The sequence below is a fragment of the Saccopteryx bilineata genome, chromosome 4, assembly GCF_036850765.1.
Source record: "Saccopteryx bilineata isolate mSacBil1 chromosome 4, mSacBil1_pri_phased_curated, whole genome shotgun sequence".
Classification (NCBI taxonomy): Eukaryota; Metazoa; Chordata; class Mammalia; order Chiroptera; family Emballonuridae; genus Saccopteryx; species Saccopteryx bilineata.
Window position 1 is genome coordinate 294435589 of NC_089493.1, and position 24885 is coordinate 294460473.

General features: G+C 53.9%; 1 protein-coding gene across 1 annotated transcript; it reads left to right on the forward strand.

Annotated features, from left to right (window-relative positions):
- The first annotated feature begins 5338 nt into the window (after window positions 1-5338).
- Window positions 5339-24012, forward strand: ZKSCAN2 (zinc finger with KRAB and SCAN domains 2). Its single transcript, XM_066275810.1, has 7 exons — window positions 5339-6340; window positions 7358-7535; window positions 9920-10011; window positions 10353-10479; window positions 12196-12879; window positions 16544-17032; window positions 19654-24012. Exons 1-7 carry the CDS (start codon window positions 5963-5965, stop codon window positions 20577-20579), a joined length of 2874 nt encoding a protein of 957 aa, XP_066131907.1. The 5' UTR covers window positions 5339-5962; the 3' UTR covers window positions 20580-24012.
- The last annotated feature ends 873 nt before the right edge of the window (window positions 24013-24885 follow it).

The window sequence follows — 24885 nt, forward strand, 5'->3', positions numbered from 1 at the left end:
TCTCTGTATGTTTCCTTGAATAGTGTTTGTCTCCTGCACTCCCCACTAGAATGGAAGGTCCTCCGGGGCAGGAACTGAGTCTCTCTTTCCACCGCTGTGTCCTCAGTAGCCAGTATTGTACCTAAACCATAATTAACTTCTGTAGAGGTGTGTGACGGATGCACAGAAAAGTTCGTAGAGCCTAGAGATCATCTTATTCAAACCCGTCTGCTGAGTAGGTGAATAGCGGCACCAGCACAGAAGTCTCCACAGAAAGAGAACTCTCTCCCAGCGACAGGGAGTCGCCTTCCCCTTCTCTCAGCAATGGACACCTTCCCCACTGCCTCCATCGCAAACTCCAATTCCCTCCGGCCGGCGTGCACAACCTCGTCTTCCGCCACGTCCTCCCGCCATACGGCGTTCATCAACACCACTCGTGTTCACGACGGTACCTCCCCCGGCAATGTCTTCGCCCTCCCACACTAACCAGCCTTCAAGATTCCCTCTGGAGGAATTTTTTTTTTTTTGTATTTTTCCGAAGCTGGAAACGGGGAGAGACAGTCAGACAGACTCCCGCATGCGCCCGACCGGGATCCACCCGGCACGCCCACCAGGGGGCGATGCTCTGCCCCTCCGGGGCGTCACTCTGTCGCAACCAGAGCCACTCTAGCGCCTGGGGCAGAGGCCAAGGAGCCATCCCCAGCGCCCGGGCCATCTTTGCTCCAATGGAGCCTCGGCTGCGGGAGGGGAAGAGAGAGACAGAGAGGAAGGAGAGGGGGAGGGGTGGAGAAGCAGATGGGCGCTTCTCCTGTGTGCCCTGGCCAGGAATCGAACTCGGGACCCCTTGCACGCCAGGCCAACGCTCTACCACTGAGCCAACCGGCCAGGGCCCCTCTAGGGGAATTTTGAAGCTTGTCCTCATACCATTGCTATGACTCTTCACTGTCACAGGCGGTCACACACAGTTCTACCATGTGACAATTATATGACTAACTTTCCCCACCTTATTCTTAATACTTTGTGTCAGTTATGTTTCATCGATGTAGCTACCCACCATTGCCTAGCACGGTGCCTCAGTGATCTAGAGAACAGTAAAAAAGGTGCTGACTGCTAGCTGGAGGCCTATCGAGAACCAGCTGAGACTCTTCCGTTATCGCTCAGTGGAGCCAGCGGAACCGGAACACCGAGCGGCCGTTCTGCTGTGTGCTATCTGACCACCATTATTAAGACACTGGGAGAGGCAGCTTTTAATTTGTGAGATGGAAATTTACTTCAGCCTGGTATAGCTAGTTTAAGACATCACATTTGAACATACTTATAATATGTCCAAAATAGACACACCGATACATACATACCCAACCTGTCCCCTTCCAATTTTCAATTTTTTAAAATATAGTTTGGATTTTCAGGATATAAAAGAAATAAGAGGTAACCAGCATTCCTAGGAAATTATCTTGGACTTTCTTTTAACTTAGCATAGGCACAGACAGCACTTTTCAAAACTATTTAATGTATATTTAATGTTCCCTTTTCCCTTTTCTAGTATCCCTATATTCAATCCCATTGGCCAAAGCGTATCATAGCTCTTCTGGTTGCCAGCCAAAGGCCTAGCAGATCAGCACCATGGACAGAGAAATGCTAAGTGGAAGAGCCCTTTTATTTTGCTTTTTTTTCTAATCATCAACAAATGTAAACGCCATTTATATGACAGAAATGTTTTAGTTTTCAATTGCAGTTGACATTCAGTATTGTTTTGTACTAGTTTCAGGTGTACAGCCTTGTGGTAGACAACCATATACATTATGTACACAAATATCAATTGCCCCAATATTTCAAGTACCCACCTGACTCTTAGAGAGTATTATGCTAAGTGAACTAAGTCAGACCGAGAAAGACAAATGCCATATGATTTCACTTATATCAGAAGATCACTCTTAAGGCTGCTTATAAAATGAGAGCTATGATATCAGATGTATTACCAAAGAAAGTCTGGTTTGAATGTTCCTCTGAGGACCATGGGAAGAGAGTGCCTCTCTGGATGTGGGTCAAATCAGAGGATGGGGTCCTAAGAAAATAACCACTCCTCCGAGATGTCTCCTTGTAGCGTGATCTCCTTCATTTATTGGCCTGTACCGATTCACTACTTTTTCAACAATCTACTTTTCCGTTCCCAAGGGCGCCAACATTTTCCTGCTGAGGTAACTGGAAACACCCACTTAGGAAATGTGGAAAAGTTTGTTCTATTTACTCGTCTAAAATCTACGATCCTTTCTGCATTTGCAAACTACCTTTCAAACAAATAAGTGGTTTATTAAAAAGGTACGAAGGAATTTTTGATGCTTTGGAGGAGGGTTTATCATTATATGGAAGATGTGTTTAAAATGGGAGTCCCTGTCTTTCAGCAAGAGATTCTGATAGTTACCGATAACATAATATGATGTCTGGAACTTGTTTCCAAATAATCCTGGATCCGGGGAACAGGCAGACATGGAGGGAAGGCAGTATTGGCTATGAGCTGTAACTTGTTAAAGCTAGAGAATGAGAACATCAAAACCCTACTTTTGTGCGATTGAAAATTCCCCTTACAATATACATATCTGTGAGCGTGTGTGTGTGCACCCATGCTACTGAAAGGCCATTAAAAAAAATCCCGGACCATAATTCCTGAAGCTCTGAAGACCTCAGAGACCATGCAGAGCACGCTCTGACACTTCCGCTCCAAGATCAGCCTAAAGGAAGCGAGGTGACAACTGTCCCGTGAAGACTGGAGAATGTGTCGTGCTCAAGTCCGCGTGATGAAACAGGAAGTTCAGATGCCTAGGCGTGATCGCTCTCTCCCGAGCAAGATGTCTTCGGAAGGAAGCTTCGAAGAAAGGAAAGCTCTCTAACTAACAAAAAGCAGCTGGGGGCAGCCTGGGGGTGCAGGGCCTGAGGCTGAGTGTCAGTTGGGGGTGCCTGGTTTGTGACGATGGAGCCAAGGTCCATACCTGGCCTTCTAGGTAAGAACCAAAAGCTAACATTCTAGTGGGAGAGATAAAGGTATTTGCTGATTATTTAAAAGTGCAACAACTGAAATGAACTTCTGGGCCAGATGGCAAGGTAAGTAAAGGCGGTACTCAGATTCTCCCACGATCACATCAAAATGACAACCAAACTACAGCACAACCATTCTGCAAAATCACCTGAAAGAAACCGGCTGGCGACATGAAAGTCCTACAACTAGGGAATTAAAGAAGAAGCCATACTGAGAGGCTGGTAGGAGGGGCGGAGGCTCTGAACCAGCTGGTCCCACACCCTCCTGTGGTGATGGTTTAAAATCAGCAGGGATCTCTCCGCTGCGGAGGTCAACCCGCGGAGGAGCAAGGGGTCCCAGCCCCACACCAGGCCCCCCAGCCCAGAGTTTCAAAACCAGGAAGAGATGTTCCATAACTTCTGGCTGTAAAAACCAGTGGAGTTTCTGGCTGAGATGGAGGGTTGGAGTCCCAGGCAGCTCCTCTTAAAGAGCCTGTGCATGGACTCACTCCAACTCCCTCCCTCTGAGCTCCAGCGCTGGGGCAGCGGCTTGAAAGGAATGGGGGACACACAGGGAGGAACTGGAATGTTGGGCCTCAGACAAGAACTGTAATTGAATAAAAAGTGCTTTTTAAAAAATAGTAAGTTAAAAAATAAGTGTGATCATTTCACCTGGCTCTTTCGTTTACACAGGAAGTATGGACCTCGGTTTGCTGCAGTCCCCACCATTCCCTACTGTCTTATCCTCTACCTACTTCACTCAATTTATATTATGTGCCTGAGCCCCGCAGGCTTTTGAGTTTGTGTCCCCTGGTCTCTAATGTCCCTGGGCTGCTTGTGACACCTGCCTCTTCTCTTAAAAGCACCAAATGACCCAAGGAACTGTGTGTGTGTGTGTGTGTGTGTGTGTGTATATATATATATATATATATGACCCTATTCTGAGCTGAATCTGAATTCTAGGTTGCCACTTAATCAATCTTAAGTAACCTTGGGCAATTATATATCCCCTCGCTGAGATCTCAATGTCCTCAACTCTAAATTGAAGGTAATCCTATCTGCTTTATCCGATTTCTGTGCAACTAGAGTTGGCACACTCAGCTCTTAGTCCTGCTTTGGCTTTTGGGACCACGCTCTAACCATCCTAGCGATCCCACCAGGGTTTCTTGGGCCTGCTTTGGCTCGAGTCCCCGACATCACTGCTAGAAGGAAGGCCTCTCAGACCTCGTGACTAGGTCAACTCCCTCTGAAGTAGTAGGTCCTCAGCATCACGTTCTGCCAACGTGTTGGGTGTATTCACTACTGGGATTAACGCCTGCCTCTGCCACCAAATGGAAAGCTCAGCAGTGTGGCCCGGGTCCTGTTTGTACTCACAACCTATCACCAGGCCCAGCATCAAACGGGTGCTCAGTACACATTATTATAAAGAAGCGGAAGACAAGCGGGGTGAGACCACCCCGGCCTAGGCGAGGTGCCCCAGCTTCTCCCCTGTCGCCCTCGCAGAGCGCCTGTTCCGACCCAGTCGCTCCCTGCCCCTGGGCTGCTACCACGTGCTCATCCGGTTTAAACTAAGACTTGGGCACTGACTTACAATCGAGAAATTTAAAATGCTTAAAAAAAGAAAAAGAGTCACTACACTGTTTCTCAATAAGCTCTCGACTCCTAGAGCAGGGGGTTTTTGCTTTGCCCAGTGATCTCTTCTAGGCCAATCGCCCGGAACACCACCTGGCATGTGAAAAGGGAGGGAGGGAGCGATGGGTGGGCACAGCGTGGACCAGGGTCCACGGAAGCGAGGACACCAAAAACCGCCGCCGCCGCCCTGACAGGGAGTGGGGCCCAGTGGGGGGCGGAGGGAGGGGACTCCCGGCAGAGACCCACATACACACCACCTAACATGCCCAGCCACTTCCTGAGACCTTCAAGGCCAAGAGACGGCCTCACCCTGCTCCCCGGGCAAGCGAGGCGCCATTCACGAGACAAGGCCCGTGTCCCCCGCGAGGCGAGTGGGGGCCCCCGCGAGAGAGGCCACCTGCACAAGGCCGGCCACCTGCACAGGGCAGTCAGCACGTGGCCGCGACGGGTGGACTTTGCACCGTCTTCCCAGTGCTGCGCCTGCGACCCCCGATTCCCCGGGTGAAGAAAGGCGCGCACGCCCCGTTCTCATGCTGCTCACGCCCCGCTGCATCCCCTGGGCAAGGGCCCCGCCATGCCTCCTCGCTCCTCGCGCTCTCGCGAGACTCCACGTGCTCAGCCCCTCGCCTGCGAGAAAACGCCGCCAAGTCCCCGCAGCGCGGGGACGCGGACGGCGCATGCGTGGCCGCGATTCCCAGCGCCCCCCGCGCCGTCCGCGGGAGGAGCGGACGCGAACGCCCCGGGAGAGACCTGGCTGGGTGCCCGCCGCTGCCGTTGGCTCGGGGGCGGGACCGCCCGGCGGCCTTTGCTCAGCGTGCGGAGGATTCGTGCGGACGGACGGCCCCCTTGGGCCCGGAAGCCCCGCCGGCACCGACCGCCGATCACCTAGCGCCGCACGGCCTGGGCGCGCCGCCCTGTCCGAGCGTGGAACCCGGGACCGCGCGGGACCCTCCCCACCGGTGCCGCCCACTGCGCGGCGGCTCGCCCCTCGGAAACCCGGACACGCCCCTCGGGGGCCAGACACGCCCCTCGGGGGCCCGGACGCGCCCCGCCCACTGTGCGCTCTGGCCCTCGGGGAAGCTCCGGGCCCACGGGGAAGCTCCGCGCCCCCCGCGCATGCCCCGTGGCGGTGACCGAGATGCACGCCGCACAGCCCCGGCGCGGGAGCAGGCCCGGCGCGGCGACCTCGGGGCGCGCAGGTCCCGTGCGGAGGCCCGAGGGGAGCACCTACTCCCGCTGACACCGCGTCGTCCCTCCCCGTCTCCCCCACGTCTCCGCGGAGCGCGGGTCCGTTTGTCCGCGCGGCGCCGGACGTGAGGCTGACCGCTGGGGCGGGAGCATGGACCCTCGGGCGGACGCTCCCCTGCAGGTCGAGGGCTGCCTGGCGATGAAGGTGGAGAAGGAGCCCGTGCTGGAGGGCGCGGGGGGCTCCCGGTCGGAGACCTTTCGCAGGTGCTTCAGGCAGTTTTGTTACGAGGACGTGAGCGGACCCCACGAAGCTTTCAGTCAACTCTGGGAACTCTGCTGCCGGTGGCTGAAGCCAGAAGTGCGCTCCAAGGAACAGATCCTCGAGCTGCTGGTCCTGGAGCAGTTTCTCACCGTTTTACCCGAGGAGATCCGGCCGTGGGCACAGAAGCAGTGTCCCGAGAGCGGAGAGGAGGCGGTGGCCCTGATCCTACATTGGGAGGAACAGGCCGGGAGAGGAGGAAGACAGCAGGTGAGAGGGCAGTTTCCAGATTTTTGTGTTTTGGAAAGAAAGGCGGTGGATAGGCCGGTGTGCCCTGCAGGAAGCGCTCCCTGCTTGTGCAAGGCTCCTGGTGCTAATGAAGAAAGACCCTTGAAGTGCATCCACTGGGAATAGGGTCGGAATTTCAAGTTCAGTAGGACAAACAGCTTTGGTTGGAAATAATGCCTTGCAAATAAAACTGAACAGTATTCGTCTAAGCATTTGTTTCAAGTCTTTGGCATAATACTTCCCAAAAATTCTATGAGAGAATTAATGCTCTCACAGGGTTTGACTTTTGCAGCTTGGTCTGAAAGAGGGCTATTGCATGTGCGTGTGTGTGTGTGTGTGTATGTGTGTGTGTTAGGACTTCAGCAGTTTTCCCAGGGCCTTTTAATCCTTTAATATTCCAACCCCTGTCTTTCTGTGACCTCACGCCACCCTCCTGTCACTGTTCTCCAGTGTAATTGCCAGGTCTTCATTTGTCACTGCCTTGAGAAATCTTCTAGTTGTTCCTCAACAGCCTTTCCATTAACCTCACAAAATCTCGCAAGAGTTGCAGTTTCACCTGGCACAGGACTTGCATTTGTGTGGAGAGCTGATTACCAGCTTATTTCTGTGTTGGTCAAGGATAGACCGTAGACATGGAGCTTACAAACTATGGTTTCATTTCACTAGTGAATTTGTGTTCCGATAATTCACTTCTCTGTGAACCCAGTGGGTGTGAGGACTCAAGAGGTATTCTAATGACAAGAAAGCTCTGTATTACACGCCGCACCTGACACGTTTCCCTCTCTGCATATTAATAAAGGGCACTCTGTCCCCTTACACCCAGACTTACAGACACTCCTCTTAACACAGTGCCCCGGAGGCTCCCCTCGGCAGTGGACTGACACTGTCCTTCCTTCTCACATCTACCCTTCTCTGACATCTTTCGGGCGGGGGTGAATGGGCCTCCTCTGGCCCTCTTTTTCTCCCTTTTTTCATGGTGGCTTTGGCTTTACTTCCCAGGTTTGCAATCCTGTGCACTCAGAGAAGCAAGCCCCACGTGAAGCAGTGTGGGATGTGGCAGACTTCCAGCCAGAGACCCTGCCCAGAGTGACGTCTCGGGAGGAAGCCAGAAGCCGGCACTCAGGACACCAGGAGCAGCTGAACTCAAAGAGGGAGCATCAGCCCTTACCCAGGAACGGTAACAATTCAGAAGACGTCCAGTGCAGACCACGGCACCTTTATTTTGTAGCCCTAACACTGTGACTTTCTCAGAGTTGGGTCCACTCAGTTTTCCTTTGAGAATAAATTGAGTATTTGGAGAGAAAGACTTGATTAGCTTCAGGAGTTGGGAATCTGTGCAGCGTACATCAAAGGGATCTTAAAGACGGAATCTAGGAAAACAGGTTGCCCAGGCTGGTCTTGAAGTCTTGTAGTGTTATTTAGGAATCTCCATTCTGTAATCAGCTGTGGTTTTTAGTCCTGTCACGTGTGTGTGTGTCTGTGTTCTTAGCTGACTGCAAACAACTTGAAAACCTGTGTGGAAAGGGAAATAAGACACATATTTTCAAAAATAGACTCACAAGTAAGGCATCATGGAAGTGGCATAGGAGAGCGGTAAACGTGAGATTTCACAGAGAAGGGGCCACCGATGTTCACCGCTGCCCTAGACATGAATGAGTCAAGTCAGACACAGGAAGTGAGCACCCGTCCTCATTTCCACAGTGGTCTCTCCATCCCTGGCTTAAAGAGAAGAATGGAAAGATCGCTGAACCAACCATAAAAAGACATGGGCTTGCATCCTGCCTCTGCCCTCTCTGTCTGACATTGGGCGGGGCAGAGTAGCAGGTACGTGAACGCACAGAAGTGACGTGATCGGGCGTTAGAGGCAGATAGCCTGGGTTCAGGACCTAGCTCTGCCCTTTGTCTGTGCCCTTGGTCGGTGACTTAACTTCTCAGACTTTCCATTCTGTCTCTGTAAGAAGGAAGATAATGAGGTTGTTGGTGTGGATTAAATGAGGGAGTCTGAGGGCCAGCGTGTAATAGTGCTCACTGGATGGTAGTTTGCTTTCTCCCATAATGGGGCCATCATTCAACTTTTTCTTTTTTCTTTTTTCTTTTTTTTTTAGAGACAGAGAGAGAGTCAGAGAGAGGGATAGAAAGGGACAGACAGACAGGAATGGAGAGATAAGAAGCATCAATCATCAGTTTTTCGTTGTGACACCTTAGTTGTTCATTGATTGCTTTCTCATACGTGCCTTGACCGTGGGCCTTCAGCAGACCGAGTAACCCCTTGCTGGAGCCAGCGACCTTGGGTCCAAGCTGGTGAGCTTTTGCTCAAACCAGATGAGCCCATGCTCAAGCTGGAGACCTCGGGGTCTTGAACCTGGGTCCTCTGCATCCCAGTCCTATGCTCTATCCACTGCGCCACTGCCTGGTCAGGCAACTCATGAAACTTTACATCTGTTTGACTTACGCAACACCTTGCCAAGAGGCAGGATCTACTACTATGCACCCCACTTTCTTATTCCTTCCAAAATGTGCATTATGATAGCATGTGTTGCGAATATTCATCGTTTCTGAACTTCCTAGTGTGTGTTTATCAGCATCTTAAGTTTCTTTGTCACGTGGACTGAATGCTCCCAGTTAACATTAGTTGATAAGCTTTTAGCCCAGTAAATTCATAGTGTTTCTAGGTTTCACCATCCCAGGTGATAAGGAATTCCTAAAATGGACAAGTTTGTTCTGTCGAGGTACGTACTAGGGATGTGGAGGACAGACAGTGTGAGGGATAGATGTCTCCAGAGGTGAATTCATTCTGAAGGAAGACCTGTGATTTCAGGCACAGATGCCGACGAGAAGAGTAAGTTTCCCAGGAGGTGATTTGATTTGCGTCTGTCGAAAGTAGTAGAGTGAGCTTTTGAATTTTTGGTCACAGTAATATTTATTCTAGAAGTTTTCCTTGGACAATTCTAGCAGAGACGTTGGAGCACAGACTGTGCTGTAGGTAAATTCTTGTGTCTTTATCCCGTCTCTGGAAGGGTGTCTTGCCTGTCCAGAGTCCAGGACCATGTAGCTTCGTTAGCACACCGGAGGGGATGAACTTGAACAGAGACTGCAGACTGGTCGCTCACATGCCAGGCCACACTCGTTTTGTTTCCCCTACGAAGTGTGTTTGGTTTGGGTCTTTGTTTATCTTTAGTTCTCAAGGTTTAAGACTTTTGATGTTCTACATAGAAGTCCAGGTTTCTGGTTTCTCTAGAAAAAAGATTAAAAGCTCAGCTGTACCGGGGCCATAGTCCACAAGGACGCATCAGCCGGGGCTAAGCGTTGCTGACCCCTTTCGATGGAGCGTGCTCTCGCTCCCCGACGCCTTACCTGGTCCCTCTCTTGATGGACTCGGTCTGCGCGCGCTCTAAAAGCACTGGCATTTGTGAGGCCTGCTTCTGGTGACCTGGTTTCGGTCAGAGTTCTGAACTGTGGAGAAAACAACCTTGTTTTTTACATGCTCGTTTCTTAAGAGGAGAAGCAGCATGAATTAAAGGACAAGAGCCTAGAGCACTAATTGTTTCTTTCTCTTGCCAGCACGGCCTTCTCCCTGGGTCCCCCCACCTGCTGAGGGATGGGACGCCGCAGACCAGGAAGTAACAACCACGACACTTCCTGTTGGGTCCCAGGTACAGTGTCTTGTTCTCGCTGCCCTCATTTCTGGGGTCCTCAGCCACCCATTTCCTGGGCCTTCGTGGTCGTCAGAATTTTTATACTCCCACCAAGAGACCTTTTCCCCCTTGTTGCTTTTCCAGAGGAGACTGGACCTTTCTCTGAGTACGGGGACACCTTGAGAGACCACCTCTCGTGATACTTTGTGTTCTCTCTGCCTCACTGGGCAAGGTACACACTTGCTTCCTTGAGATCTTAATTCTTCTTCAGGGGCTTTCTGGGCTCCATTCAGTATTGTTCCTTCTTCGAAGACCCAGCGTGACTGTGCTGGTGGTCATTGCTGTCAGTGTCGTTGCAGGGACCAGTGGAAGGTGTCCAGGCGGCGAGAGGCTTTTCCTACGAGAAGAGTGCACATCTGACTCCTGCCCACAGAGACCTCCGCCAGGACATCAGGGAAGAGAGTGTTGGGAGCACGGGCTCCCTGGGTAAGGAGTCTCTCCCTTGTCAGATAAAGGATTTGGGGATTTTTAACCTATTCATTCCACTGATAATAAAATAGTCAGAAATGTTAACACTCAACGGGCTCTTCATGGGTTACCTAAAACTCCATAAAGTCACAAGTTCTCTTTAGGATCAGTTCTTGTTTAATGATAGTAAACCCACCAATTTTCACAAAGTCTGACGTGTGGGTGGGTGCCCAGCAGATTTTGGTTAGTGAATGGAAACCTTATAAATGGAAGGAAAAAATAATTTTAGTACAATCACCTCAGTAGTGTGTTGTGAGTTACTTAAACAGCACAGATTTACAGGCACACGTCCCCACTGAAGTGTCACTTTACAAGCAAACTGCCACCTTAGCCGTAGGGCTAAATATGATCTGTTCATGTGTAGCTACAAGTTAACTTATAAATAAAGTTATAGGCCTAAAACATGCACTCATCCACAGTACTGCTACTTTGTGCTAATTGGGCAGTCACTAGCCACATGTGGCTATTCACTTCTAAAATTAAGTCAGGTTAAACTTCAGTCCTCAGCGGCGGTGGCCACATGTGAGGAATCCAGTCACTGTATTGGACAGCACAGTCCGGGAACATTTCCATCAGCACAGAGGGTTCTGTGGGACAGGGCTGCATGTAGACACTGGAGCACAGAGGTCACAGAGGGTTCTGTGGGACAGTGCTGTGTGTAGACACTGGAGCACAGAGGTCACAGAGGGTTCTGTCTCACAGTGCTGCATGTAGACCCTGGAGCACCGAGGTTGCAGAGAGGGGCGTGTCGTAGGGAGGAACGCAGTCAACCAACAACTGTTTATGTAGGAAGCAGTTGTTTTTTTGTTTTGTTTTGGGTGTTTTTTTTTTATATTTTTCTGAAGCTGGAAACGGGGAGAGACAGTCAGACAGACTCCCGCATGCGCCCGACCAGGATTCACCCGGCACGCCCACCAGGGGTGATGCTCTGCCCACCAGGGGGCGATGCTCTGCCCCTCCGGGGGGTCGCTGTTCCACGACCAGAGCCACTCTAGCGCCTGGGGCAGAGGCCACAGAGCCATCCCCAGCGCCCGGGCCATCTTTGCTCCAATGGAGCCTTGGCTGCGGGAGGGGAAGAGAGAGACAGAGAGGAAGGAGAGGGGGAGGGTGGAGAAGCAAATGGGCGCTTCTTCTGTGTGCCCTGGCCGGGAATCGAACCCGGGTCCCCTGCACGCCAGGCCGACGCTCTACCGCTGAGCCAACTGGCCAGGGCCAGAAGCAGTTTTTTATAAAATGACCAACTTCAGACCAACCGGGGACACACTGGTCACAAAGCACTCTTCTCAAAGCAGCGGGCAGCCCAGCCGCTGCGTCGCCGTGCACGCACTGGTCAGGAACGTGCTCCAGACCTGACACAGCGTCAGGCACTGTGAGGGGATCAGAGGGCGTCAGATGCGTTTCTCACCCTGAGAGGTTTTCTCTAGGAACCAGCGGGGGCAGTCAGCGGGACCTGCGTGGGTAGTAAAGTGACGGTGTAAGTGAGATGATTGTGCCAGAGTTTGTGTCACAGTAGCTGCAGTGCACACTGTCCTAGAGAGGAGGCCCTGGGAGAGCGGTGACGGACGGGACAGCCCCGTGAAGGACGTGGTCCGGGAGAGCGTGCCGCCGCGGCGGGCTGGTCCTGCAGCAGGGAGTGCGCTCTGGGTCAGCTGCGAGCTGTGTTTCTCTCTGCAGGACGTGCAGTGTCTACTCCCAGCAAGACAGCCCAGGGGGAGCCCAGGAAGGAGCCGTGGGCCGTGGGCCTCCGTCCCACCAACAGAAGGGACATTGTCCAGAGCAGCTGCGTCAGGGGAAAGGCGGTCCGCGCCGTCCCGGTCCCGGCCAGGACCGCAGGGCGGGTGTGGAGGGAGCCGCAGCCGTGGGCCTTGGAGGACGAGAAGATCGCGGGCGTGCACTGGAGCTACGAGGAGACCAAGACCTTCCTGGCCATTCTCAAGGAGTCCCGCTTCTACGAGACGCTTCAGGCCTGTCCCCGGAACAGCCAGGTGTACGGGGCGGTGGCCGAGTGGCTGCGCGAGTGTGGCTTCCTGCGCACCCCCGAGCAGTGTCGGACCAAGTTCAAGAGTCTGCAGAAGAGCTACCGGAAGGCGAGAAACGGCCACGCGCCCGAGCCCTGCGCCTTCTATGAGGACATGGACGCGCTGCTGAGCCCCGCCGCCCACGCGCCACCCACCAGCACGCCCAAGGGGACCGTGTCTCTCCCCAGACTGAAGAGGGTCGCTGTCGGCGCTAAAGAACGGGCCAGGCCGCTGGGGGCGGGGGATGCTGCAGGAGAGTCGGATGCGGAGGAGCCGGGCGTGGAGTTCATGCGGAAGGCGGGCGTCTGCGGTGCCCGCGTCCTGTTCCAGAACCTGAGCGGTAAGCGCTGGGCTTCTCGTTCTGTCTGAAACGGTCGTGTGGTCTTGTGGGAGAAGGAGCAGCCCGGAGTGAGCGGCCGAAGGAGTGCTGTCACCCATCCCTGCCGCCTGCCGCCTCCACGGTGCCGGCCACCCAGCTAAACCCCTTCCCGGTGTCTGTCCCTGGGGACAGTGCTGAGCGGCTGAGGGACTGCTGTCACCTGCCGCCTCCACGGTGCCGGCCACCCAGCTACACTCCTTCCCGGGTGTCTGTCCCTGGGGACAGTGCTGAGCGGCCGAGGGACTGCTGTCACCCGTCCCTGCCGCGGTGCCGGCCACCCAGCTACACTCCTTCCCGGGTGTCTGTCCCTGGGGACGGTGCTGAGCGGCCGAGGGAGTGCTGTCACCCGTCCCTGCCGCCTGCCGCGGTGCCGGCCACCCAGCTACACTCCTTCCCGGGTGTCTGTCCCTGGGGACAGTGCTGAGCGGCCGAGGGAGTGCTGTCACCCGTCCCTGCCGCGGTGCCAGCCACCCAGCTAAACCCCTTCCCGGTGTCTGTCCCTGGGGACAGTGCTGAGCGGCCGAGGGAGTGCTGTCACCTGTGCCCTGCCGCGGTGCCGGCCACCCAGCTACACTCCTTCCCGGGTGTCTGTCCCTGGGGACAGTGCTGAGCGGCCGAGGGAGTGCTGTCACCCGTCCCTGCCGCCTGCCGCGGTACCAGCCACCCAGCTACACTCCTTCCCGGTGTCTGTCCCTGGGGACAGTGCTGAGCGGCCGAGGGAGTGCTGTCACCGTGCCCTGCCGCGGTGCCGGCCACCCAGCTACACTCCTTCCCGGTGTCTGTCCCTGGGGACAGTGCTGAGCGGCCAAGGGACTGCTGTCACCCATCCCTGCCGCCTGCCGCGGTGCCGGCCACCCAGCTACACTCCTTCCCGGTGTCTGTCCCTGGGGACGGCGCTGAGCGGCCGGGGCGGCTTCTCCCTGAGGTGGGCACACAGCATGGGTGTGCAGCACTGGGAGCCTGTGGAAAGACGAGTCTAAGCTTATCTGAGAGTGGATGTAAAGCAGCCAAGTGTTAGACTGTAGAGTCAAAGGTGCGTTATTACACTAGGACAACCAGAGGGCGAGTGTCTAATTAAAAACAGTAAAGTGAAATTCTGAAAGAAGACAAAGGAGAGAAAAAGGGAGATGTAAATCCAAATCTTTAATTACAAACTTAATAGACTATCATACATTTTAGAAAACGATGTGATTTACAAGAGATACGTCTTAAATAGTAACACAGAGATGTTGAAATGAAAAGGACAGAAGAGAATACACTATCCACCTTACACAAGGAGGCCGGGACACGCCGGACGGAAGTGCCAGCTAACAGCTCAGCCAGTGGACACACCGTGTCAGTACTGGGGCAGGACACTTCTGGCTCCATTTCCCTCCTGTGGAAAGTGTGACTGACGATGCAGGGTTGTGGTCAGTGTGCAGTGAGGGCATACAGGAAGGCACTGGGGTTGTGGTCAGTGTGCAGTGAGAGGCGTACAGGAAGGCACTGGGGTTGTGGTCAGTGTGCAGTGAGAGCCGTACAGGAAGGCACTGGGGTTGTGGTCAGTGTGCAGTGAGAGGCATACAGGAAGGCACTGGGGTTGTGGTCAGTGTGCAGTGAGGGCATACAGGAAGGCACTGGGGTTGTGGTCAGTGTGCAGTGAGAGGCGTACAGGAAGGCACTGGGGTTGTGGTCAGTGTGCAGTGAGAGGCGTACAGGAAGGCACTGGGGTTGTGGTCACTGTGCAGTGAGAGGCGTACAGGAAGGCACTGGGGTTGTGGTCAGTGTGCAGTGAGAGGCGTACAGGAAGGCACTGGGGTTGTGGTCACTGTGCAGTGAGAGGCGTACAGGAAGGCACTGGGGTTGTGGTCAGTGTGCAGTGAGAGGCATACAGGAAGGCACTGGGGTTGTGGTCAGTGTGCAGTGAGAGGCGTACAGGAAGGCACTGGGGTTGTGGTCAGTGTGCAGTGAGAGGCGTACAGGAAGGCACTGGGGTTGTGGTCAGTGTGCAGTGAGAGGCGTACAGGAAGGCACTGGGGTTGTGGTCAGTGTGCAGTGAGAGGCGTACAGGAAGGCACTGGGGTTGTGGTCAGTGTGCAGTGAGAGGCGTACAGGAAGGCACTGGGGTTGTGGTCAGTGTGCAGTGAGAGGCGTACAGGAAGGCACTGGGGTTGTGGTCAGTGTGCAGTGAGAGGCGTACAGGACGGCACTGGGGTTGTGGTCAGTGTGCAGTGAGAGGCGTACAGGAAGGCACTGGGGTTGTGGTCAGTGTGCAGTGAGAGGCGTACAGGAAGGCACTGGGGTTGTGGTCAGTGTGCAGTGAGAGGCGTACAGGAAGGCACTGGGGTTGTGGTCAGTGTGCAGTGAGAGGCGTACAGGAAGGCACTGGGGTTGTGGTCAGTGTGCAGTGAGAGGCGTACAGGAAGGCACTGGGGTTGTGGTCAGTGTGCAGTGAGAGGCGTACAGGAAGGCACTGGGGTTGTGGTCAGTGTGCAGTGAGAGGCGTACAGGACGGCACTGGGGTTGTGGTCAGTGTGCAGTGAGAGGCGTACAGGACGGCACTGGGGTTGTGGTCAGTGTGCAGTGAGAGGCGTACAGGACGGCACTGGGGTTGTGGTCAGTGTGCAGTGAGAGCATACAGGAAGGCACTGGGGTTGTGGTCAGTGTGCAGTGAGAGCATACAGGAAGGCACTGCAGATGTTAAAGTGCAGCACAGCCTTGGTTGGTATCTGTTATTAGTGATGTTTCCCTACTCCACCTTTTAAACAGGTAAGTTCTTAGAAGAAATGGGAGTATAAACCAGGCAGGAGAGTTGGGAGTGTGTGTCTGACTGTTCCTGTTCAGAAGAAGTAGCTCTCAGGAAAGAGGGCAGTGCGTTGTGCACGCATGGGTGTCGGCCAGTCTGGAAGTCCATAGACGTGAGGGTGGGGCTCTGGGAGTGGTCGCAAATTCCGGAATCTAGGGTTGGGACTGGAAGAGACCACCCAGGAAGATGAGGATAGAAATGACTTTTTTCCCTTTACACACAAAAAACCTAGTTTAACAAGCCATGTTCCAACATGTCCTAAAAAGGTTTATTCTGCTCTGAAAGCAGAACATCTTCATGTCTCCAAGGAGCAGACTCAGTGACACCCGCAGCTGCTACAGACATAGTTCTCCTCAAGGGAGCCTGGTTCAAAGGGCCAAAGGACCTTTGGGGGGACGTTCCTACTGGGTGTCCCAGTCATGACTCTTAACTTGAAAAGACAGCTAACTCCTAGTTCATCGCCGTCACAGTGTCAGTTTGGAGGACTGCATTATCACTCTGCCAAATACACTGAGATCATTTTATCATTTTAGTTAAAAATCTTATTAGGATTTTTACGTTATAGATTCATCTGGGAGGTGATATCTGTACAGCTTGAGTCTTCCTATGCAGAAACGTGGTACCCCTTCAGTTTTTCTAGTTCTCTTATGACTTTCAGTAAGATGTTACAGATTTTTTTTTTTTTTGTATAGACCTCATTGTTGGCCAGGCATACGCCAGGCCTATCAGTCCCCGTGCCTACTGTGAATGGGATTTGTTTTCTTTAACTTACCGTGTTTCTTAATACTGGACACCGGCCGCAGACTCCTGACAGCTCTGAACTTTGTCCCTAAACGGCAGGTGTGCACTGGGGCTATGAGGAGACCAGGACTTTCCTTGACATCCTCCGGGAGACCCGGTTTTACGATGCGCTGCAGTCCTGCCACCGGAAGAGCAAGCTGTACGGTGCCGTGGCGGAGCGGCTGGGGGAGCACGGCTTCCTGCGGACGCCTGAGCAGTGCCGCACCAAGTTCAAGAGCCTGCAGAGGAGCTACCGCAAGGTGCAAATCGGCCACCTGCCGGAATCCTGCGCTTTCTACCGGGAGATGGACGCCCTGGTAAACTCGCGGGCGTCTGGCCCCCCCAGCGCCCCCCCGGGCGCCTCGCCCCCCTCAAGGCGAGAGAGAGAGGGTGCCGAGACGGAAGTCCAGGGACCGACAGGCTGGGAGCCTGAGGAGACCCCACCAGAGGCAGCGGTGGGAGATTCTGGCAGCGAGAGAACGGGCGAGGAGGGGAGTGCACACGGGTCAGAACTCCAGGGACCGCCGGGCCTCCTGCCAGGCTCAGATGGTAAGGCTCATCCCGGGGGCCTGGTCTCAAAGACAGGGTGCTTTCCTGCAGACCCCGCCCGCCGGGCGTGTCACTCGGGAATATTGATGCGTTCAGTGGGTGTCTGAGCGCCCTGTGCTGCTTGAGGCAGGGCGTATAGCCATGGCTAAACCGTGTCTGTGCCGTGGCACTTCGGTCCAGGAGGGAGCTCACGTGCTAGGGGACCCCACCTCAGTCTTCTCTGTGTGGGTCAGGCAGTTTGCTATCTCCTGAGAATACCGCGGGGAGGAAGATCCAGAGTTACACGTGAGGAAAAGCTCAGGTGAAGGAGGTGTGTCGTTAAGCCCACAGCAGAAATGTGTCAGGGATGTGTGGTGTGCGTGAGAAACAGGACAGGCAGAGGTCGAACGAGGGAGAGAGAGGCTTGATCCTGGTCCTCAGCCCCACCTGCTGCAAACCCTCATCGGACTTAAAATTCTCAAAAGTAAAATCACCATCTTCCCACACCATGGCTCTTTTCTGTCCTCCCATAGGGCGTTCAGACTTTAAACTTTAGAGATATTTTTTTTTTTTTCATTTTTCTGAAGCTGGAAACAGGGAGAGACAGTCAGACAGACTCCCGCATGCGCCCGACCGGGATCCACCCGGCACGCCCACCAGGGGCGACGCTCTGCCCACCAGGGGGCGTTGCTCTGCCCATCCTGGGCGTCGCCATGTTGCAACCAGAGCCACTCTAGCGCCTGGGGAAGAGGCCACAGAGCCATCCCCAGCGCCCGGGCCATCTCTGCTCCAATGGAGCCTTGGCTGCGGGAGGGGAAGAGAGAGACAGAGAGGAAAGCGCGGAGGAGGGGTGGAGAAGCAAATGGGCGCTTCTCCTGTGTGCCCTGGCCGGGAATCAAACCCGGGTCCTCCGCACGCTAGGCCGACGCTCTACCGCTGAGCCAACCGGCCAGGGCTTAGAGATATTTTTGATACCTTCTCTCTCATTATTTACATCCAGGCAGTAACACATTTTTTTTTCAACTGTTGTTGAACTTTCATCCACCCCTTTAGTTCTCCTGGTCCACACCCTCGTCCAGCCTTTGTGTCTGGCACCTGGACTGTTGTAGCGCTCTCCAGACCAGCTTTCTGCATCAGCCTGGTGTTAACTTTCCACAGCCATTCTTCATCCGGCTCTTCTTACCTTTCTGTCATCACCCGTTACTCTTCCCCTCCCAAAACTCTGCCCTACTCCAAGTAAACACTGGAGGGGGAAACGCACGCACAAACCCTCCAGTAGTACTTATGTGGAGATGGCGGTGTGAAGGCTGAGGTCAGTGAGTCTTCCCTAACCCTGCAAACAAAGTCCTGTGCTGCCGTCTCTTGTGGGTCTCGTTTTTTGAGTTGAACTCAAAATCTGTCATCAAATTATCAGGCTCTCGCCAAGCCAGCGACTAGGCTGTGACTTCCCTCAGACCCCAAAGCAATGTTAGACCCCCTGAGAACACTTCAGAAGAGCTGCTCCGTGGATGATGGCATTGTAGGGCTTTTCACATCAGCTGACGGGTTATCGGGTCGTCAGTGGGCGGCTGCCCCTTCCCCACAGCGCAGGCCACAGCCGCCCCTCGCTGGGCGGAGGGAGAGCGGCAGTTTCGGCCCCGTATGTGGGGACAGGAATGTTGACACTGGGAAGTAGAAATGAAGCCGGGTAACACAGTGCCTGCCACCAGGAGTTTGATGGCCAACCAGTCCTGGACTGGGCCTCAGTTACACAGCTTGTGAAGTACTTTTATGGATTAAATAATACAAAATGTCTGGAATGTGCTTTAAAATAGTCTGGGCAGAGGTCACAGGGAGCAGGTGGGAACAGAGGTGAAACAAGATTGGCAGTGGGGGTCATTGTTAAAGCTGGTGGACACTTCGTGGAAGTTCGTTGTACATACAGTTCTCTGTTTATGTGCGTTTGGATTGTTCATAGCAAAACGTTAACACAAAACCACATAATTAAGTGACCAGAGTCAGAACCAACCAGAGCTGTCTGATTCCAAAGCCTGTGTCTCCTTACCATCGTATGCTCTCCATGCAGAGAACTTCCTGGAAAAGCCAGGATCCAGGATGTCCCTTGCAGTGAACGTGGCTGTCGATGCAGGAGTGAGATCATTCTAGTGTGGGGAATGGTGAGAACCAAGGCTGAGTTAGTGTAGTGTGGGAGAGACAGCGGAAGAGAAAAAGTGACATTCAGGGAAGACAGAGAAGTACCCTTGGGTAGGGTATGATCAGATACTGATGGACTTAGTCCAGTGAGGAATTTGGACTGGATCACTAGAATCTACTCTAAACACTAGTGGAGTAGGGAATATTTTAGGATAGAAAAGAAATTTTGAAAGCAGGATGAATTCGAGTGGAACTTCAGGGAGATAAGCCAACTTGCTCCCATGTTAATCAGATCTGGATGAGGAATTCGAGCTTGGGTTACAAGTCAGTGCAGCAGGCCTGCTTTGAGCTGGGCATTGTTGGCTGTTCTTAGAACTGAACGAAGATAAGGAATAATGAATCAGGGGAGAGTAACAGGACCTGAGGCCAGTGAAGCATGCAGGGGTGAAGTCCGTGTTTATGTTACTATGGGACTGCTCTGAAATTCTTCATTGTCTTTTTTTTTTCAGATTTTGAAATTGGAAGTAGTATCAGGGAGGCTGCGACGCAGGTAATAATTTATAAGGACATGGATGAGCACAGGGCGTTAATAGAAAAGTCTAGAAGGGTTGTTTCCCAGACTACTGACCCAGCTAAATGTCGTAAGAAGGACTGCAGCTCAGGAAGACAGTGGGAAAGCCACCCAGGGACCAGGCCGGGCAGGCCGGCGCCCCAGCCCAGAGACCCGGGGAAAGCCCTCGTGCACCCGAAGTCTCTCCTGGGGAGGAGACCCCACCGACTCCTCAAGCACGGAGACGGCCTCGGGAGGGGCGCCCGCCTCCTGGGCCGGACCACCCACCAGAAGGAGAACTCGTACTCGTGCAGTGTCTGCGGGAAGTGCTTCGGGAGAAGCAGGAGCCTAATCAGACACCAGAGAATCCACACAGGAGAAAAACCTTTTAAATGTCTTGACTGTGGGAAAAGCTTTAACGACTCCTCCAACTTTGGTGCCCACCAGAGAGTCCACACCGGGGAGAAGCCCTACAGCTGTGGGGAGTGTGGGAAGCGCTTCAGCCAGAGCTCCAGCCTCGTCATACACCAGCGAACCCACACGGGCGAGAAGCCCTACCAGTGTGGCGAGTGTGGGAGGAGCTTCACCAACAGCTCCCACTTCAGTGCCCACCGCAGGGTCCACGCGGGGGAGAGCCCCTACAAGTGCGCGGACTGTGAGAAGAGTTTCGGTACCTGCACACGGCTCCGGGAGCACCGGAGGACGCACGCCGGGGAGAAGCCCTACGGCTGTGCCTGCTGCGGCAAACACTTCAGTAAGAGCTCGGTGCTCACCAAACATCGGGAGGCTCACGGGAGAGAGAAGCTCCTGCCACACCCTCCGTGCGTGTGGGCCCCGGAGAGCCCACACAGGGGGAGGGCTGAGGGCTCCAGGAAGACCTTCTGATGACCTCGTCTCGTCCTCAAGGCCCCTTGAGCCCGTCCACCCTGACCGCACCCCTGAGACCTTTTCCCAGCTGTCACGGGTCATTCCCAAGGTACACTGGAGAAGGGACATCAGCTCCAGACTTGGATCCCGTTCTCACCTCTGCCTCTCACTGGACCAGTCGCTTTCTCTCCTTCAAGGTGTCTCAGTTTCTCCTTGGATAAAATGGAGAACATAAGTGATCTGGGTTCAGAATGGATTTCTCTTCGATATGTTGAGGCTACTGCTATGGGACAGCTACGTCCAGCAACGTCAAACATCCTTTCGTGGAGGTGAGAGTTGATGTCCAGGAGATGAGGAAAAGTGCTGAAAGGATTTTGTCGTGATTGACCACATGAGATCCTGGGTGCAGTGTGGCCACGAAGTTCCATGTCTGGGAGGAATTTTCCGGAGTTTGGTCCGAACTACATCAAGTCCACTGCGGTTTTGAAGATATCCACAGAAGAGACTGAAGATTGGATAGCTCCCATCAGAAATCTGTTGCAGTCTACCCTTTTTGTGTCAAGAAGTTGATCCAGATAGCTCGAGTTGAGTCTCCTGTTGTCCCTGAAGTCACGTGAGCCATTCCTTCCTTTCCGTAGAGACAAGGAGCAGCCGATCACCACATCCCTCTGTACACCAGCCTTTCCTGTCCCTGAGGACAGTCTCTCGGCCGTTGCGTTCAGGCCTGGAAGAACGCAGGCTTGTTCTTGTTTCCTGTACGTCCTACACTTACCTCTCCCCGTCTGGGTGCTCTTGCCCGGCGCCTCTGAGCGTCACACCCTCCTCAGATCGCCTGGGCTGCCTGCTCCTGGCGTGTCCTTAAAAGGGTTTCAGATCATTCTGGTTCTCCCCTGTCATGTCTTTGGTTCTAATCTAGAACACAGAGTATGCTGGCATATTTATGCCTCCCACCCCCACACTTTAGTAGAATATTACATAGTCTAGTTTCCTAAGAGTTTGAGGGGGTGAAGGAGGAGACCTGAAGCACCAGGGTTTCTGAGGCCACTCGGACTCGCTGGGCCTGCTTCAGGTCGATGGCCACCTCCGTGCAGACTCAGGTGGTCTTTTCTGAGGCTCTGAGACCCTACTCATAGGATCGTGACTATGAGCCCTGGGTAGTTTATACAATTCTGTAGCTCCCTAAGTGCAAGCAGAAATCTTTGTAGAAACCTCCAATCCAGGACATGTTAGTGTTTTCTTCATTTACCTGTCTGTCTGAAAGATCTTTGTGCTAACCCCCTCGCCCTAGCCCGATGAATAGCGAAGGAAGCGTTGAGGTGAACGGATAGCCCATTCGTTTCTGGAAATTAGGGACGGGTGTGGTCATCCGAGGCTGGCCGCCTTGGGCAGGGAGGGAGCCCTCGTTGGGTGGAAGGATTACTAGAGCCAGGGCTGTGTGGGTAGATTCTCCTCTGGTCTTACCTCTCCTTTTCTTCGTCACACGCTCTCTTGTTTGAACACATCTGGAGACAGTATTTTTCCTCTGACTGTGTCTGACTCTGTTGGAATTTGTTCAGTTACAGAGCCACGACAGGGTGTGGCCTGTGGGAAGGCAGGTGACTCAGGTAAATGCTGATAAATGTTCAGTGTACACTTGGGAGTGTTATGCTCTTCCACCTCTGAGTAGATGGACTTCCTCGTGTTGTCTGAATCATAGACTTAAGCAGGTGCAGCTTCACGTTGGTAGCGTGCGAGCAGAGTACGCGGGCGGGCGGGCGGGCGTATGCCGTGTAGACGTTCCGGGATTCCGACTCCAGAAAGGTGCGTGTCCACAGGGGCCACCTCTCAGACGTACACGGGGCTGATCGTCACCTTGACTGACGCGATTGAGGAAAGTGCTCTACTCATACGTGTTAGGCACCGTTGTGTGTGAAGGGCGTGTTCTAGGCACAGGGAGGGACACGAAATGAACAGGGGACACAGGGCCTGGACTCCAGGAACTTGAAATCAGGTCGAGAGAGCACCGAGCAGACCATGTTCCGGGCGTGTAGGTCCCAGTCGAGGACTCGGTGGTGAGAAAACCACCGTGACCCACAAGAGGTGCCCGGACATCCCTGCTGGCAGGGAAGGTCCGACCCAGCCCGTCCGTGGGATTCTGTTCTCGTCTCGCAGGTCTGGGACCAAGCTCCGGTTCTCCTGGTTGTAGCTGGGCTGCTGAGACCGGTAGTGAAGTCTCTTGGTGAATGAAGTTTGTCTGTCTGAGGAGACGGGTCCCGCCCACCGCTAGCCAGGACTCCTGGCGTTTCGTCCTCTCAGCCGGAGTGCAAGTCAAAGTGAGGGACGTTGCTTATGTTACATAGCACTGCCTTTGGGGCAGTCCCTAGGAAAGGCTTTCTTTCAGTCTCTGTACAGGGAAGCAGCTCTGGTCCTGAGCCAAAAAGAATAAAACAAGTTATCTTTAAGAACACTGTGATTTTTATAACTTACTGTTTTCTCCTTCTGTTCTGGCTGCTGGGAAACACAATAAAATTTCCAGCCCACCTAACCAGCTACCTGAAACCTCTGTTTCATCCTGTCTTACTTCTTTGAACGTTGTCCCAAACCCTATTTTTTTAGTGGTATGACTGCAGGCACTTTGTTTTCTGACGGCTCACCCAGGGCCCTTTGAGACTGGCGCGCCTGCCCTGCCCAGTCTGCTGTTAACTCTCACAAATGCCTCCATTCTTACTGCTGACGTGATGACACCCAGAACCTAATTCATTCATCTGGAAAGAAACCTTGCTTACGGAGGAAACCTTCACACAGACACAGCTCAGGGCCGCTTGTCACAGTGGAGTGAGCATTGGACCAGAAGCCAGAACACAGGATTCCGTCTGGTTACTGCCACTTCCTGAGTCGTTGGACGGATCATAGCCTCTCTCCAGGAGAGGCTGGACTTGGTGGCCAAGACCACTCCAACTGTGACGTTTCATGAGGCTGTGCAGCACGGTGTGGCTGAGGAAGAGTGGAGGTCCAGGCTGCCGGCCGGGCTCAGCGCTTCACACAGCGTCTGGGCCACGCTGAGCCGCGTCCGAGCCACACTGGCTGCGTGCACGGGCCTGAGCGGGCTCAGTCGGGACGGAGAACCGTGTTCTACTGTAGGCACCCCGGTCAGCTTGGTAGGCCACTGCAGGTAGCTGGCTGAGGAAAGGAAGCCTGTCTTGTAAGGTCAGTGGCCGGTGACAGACCGCTGTGCGGGAGCTGGGGAAGCCCCAGTGCAGGTCGTGTCCTGGTGGCCGGTGACAGACCACTGTGCGGGAGCTGGGGAAGCCCCAGTGCGCTCATGTCCTGGTGGCTGGCGTGGCTACCAGCCTTGGCCTCTGTCTGAGTTTATTCCGAGTGTAAGTGTCTCTCTGTTCATTGTGTGTGTGTTGGTGTGCACTTAGATGTCTTCTTGAACACTTGTATGTGAAATAAATGTCTACAATAAATAACTCCCATTGGTTTTTGCCATACTTTGAAGGCTGTTTTCTATTAAGGGAAAAGAGAACTTAAAGGAGGTAATCAGAGCTGACCCTGGAGAGAACTTCCGTCTTGTTCCCGTTCACCGCCCTCCCCGTAGTCAGAGCTGACCCTGGAGAGAACTTCTGTCTTGTTCCCATTCACTGCCCTCCCCGTAGTCAGAGCTGACCATGGAGAGAACTTCCGTCTTGTTCCCGTTCACTGCCCTCCCGTAGTCAGCTGACCCTTGAGAGACCTTCCGTCTTGTTCCCGTTCACCGCCCTCCCCGTAGTCAGAGCTGACCCTGGAGAGAACTTCCGTCTTGTTCCCGTTCACCGCCCTCCCCGTAGTCAGCTGACCCTGGAGAGAACTTCCGTCTTGTTCCCGTTCACTACCCTCCCAGCAGTCAGAGCTGACCCTGTAGAGAACTTCCGTCTTGTTCCCGTTCACCACCCTCCCCGTAGTCAGAGCTGACCCTGGAGAGAACTTCCATCTTGTTCCCATTCACCGCCCTCCCCGTAGTCAGAGCTGACCCTGGAGAGAACTTCCATCTTGTTCCCGTTCACCGCCCTCCCCGTAGTCAGAGCTGACCCTGGAGAGAACTTCCGTCTTGTTCCCGTTCACCGCCCTCCCCGTAGTCAGAGCTGACCCTGGAGAGAACATCCGTCTTGTTCCCGTTCACCGCCCTCCCCGTAGTCAGAGCTGACCCTGGAGAGAACTTCGGTCTTGTTCCCGTTCACCGCCCTCCCCGTAGTCAGAGCTGACCCTGGAGAGAACTTCCGTCTTGTTCTCGTTCACCGCCCTCCCCGTAGTCAGAGCTGACCCTGGAGACAACTTCCATCTTGTTCCCGTTCACCACCCTCCC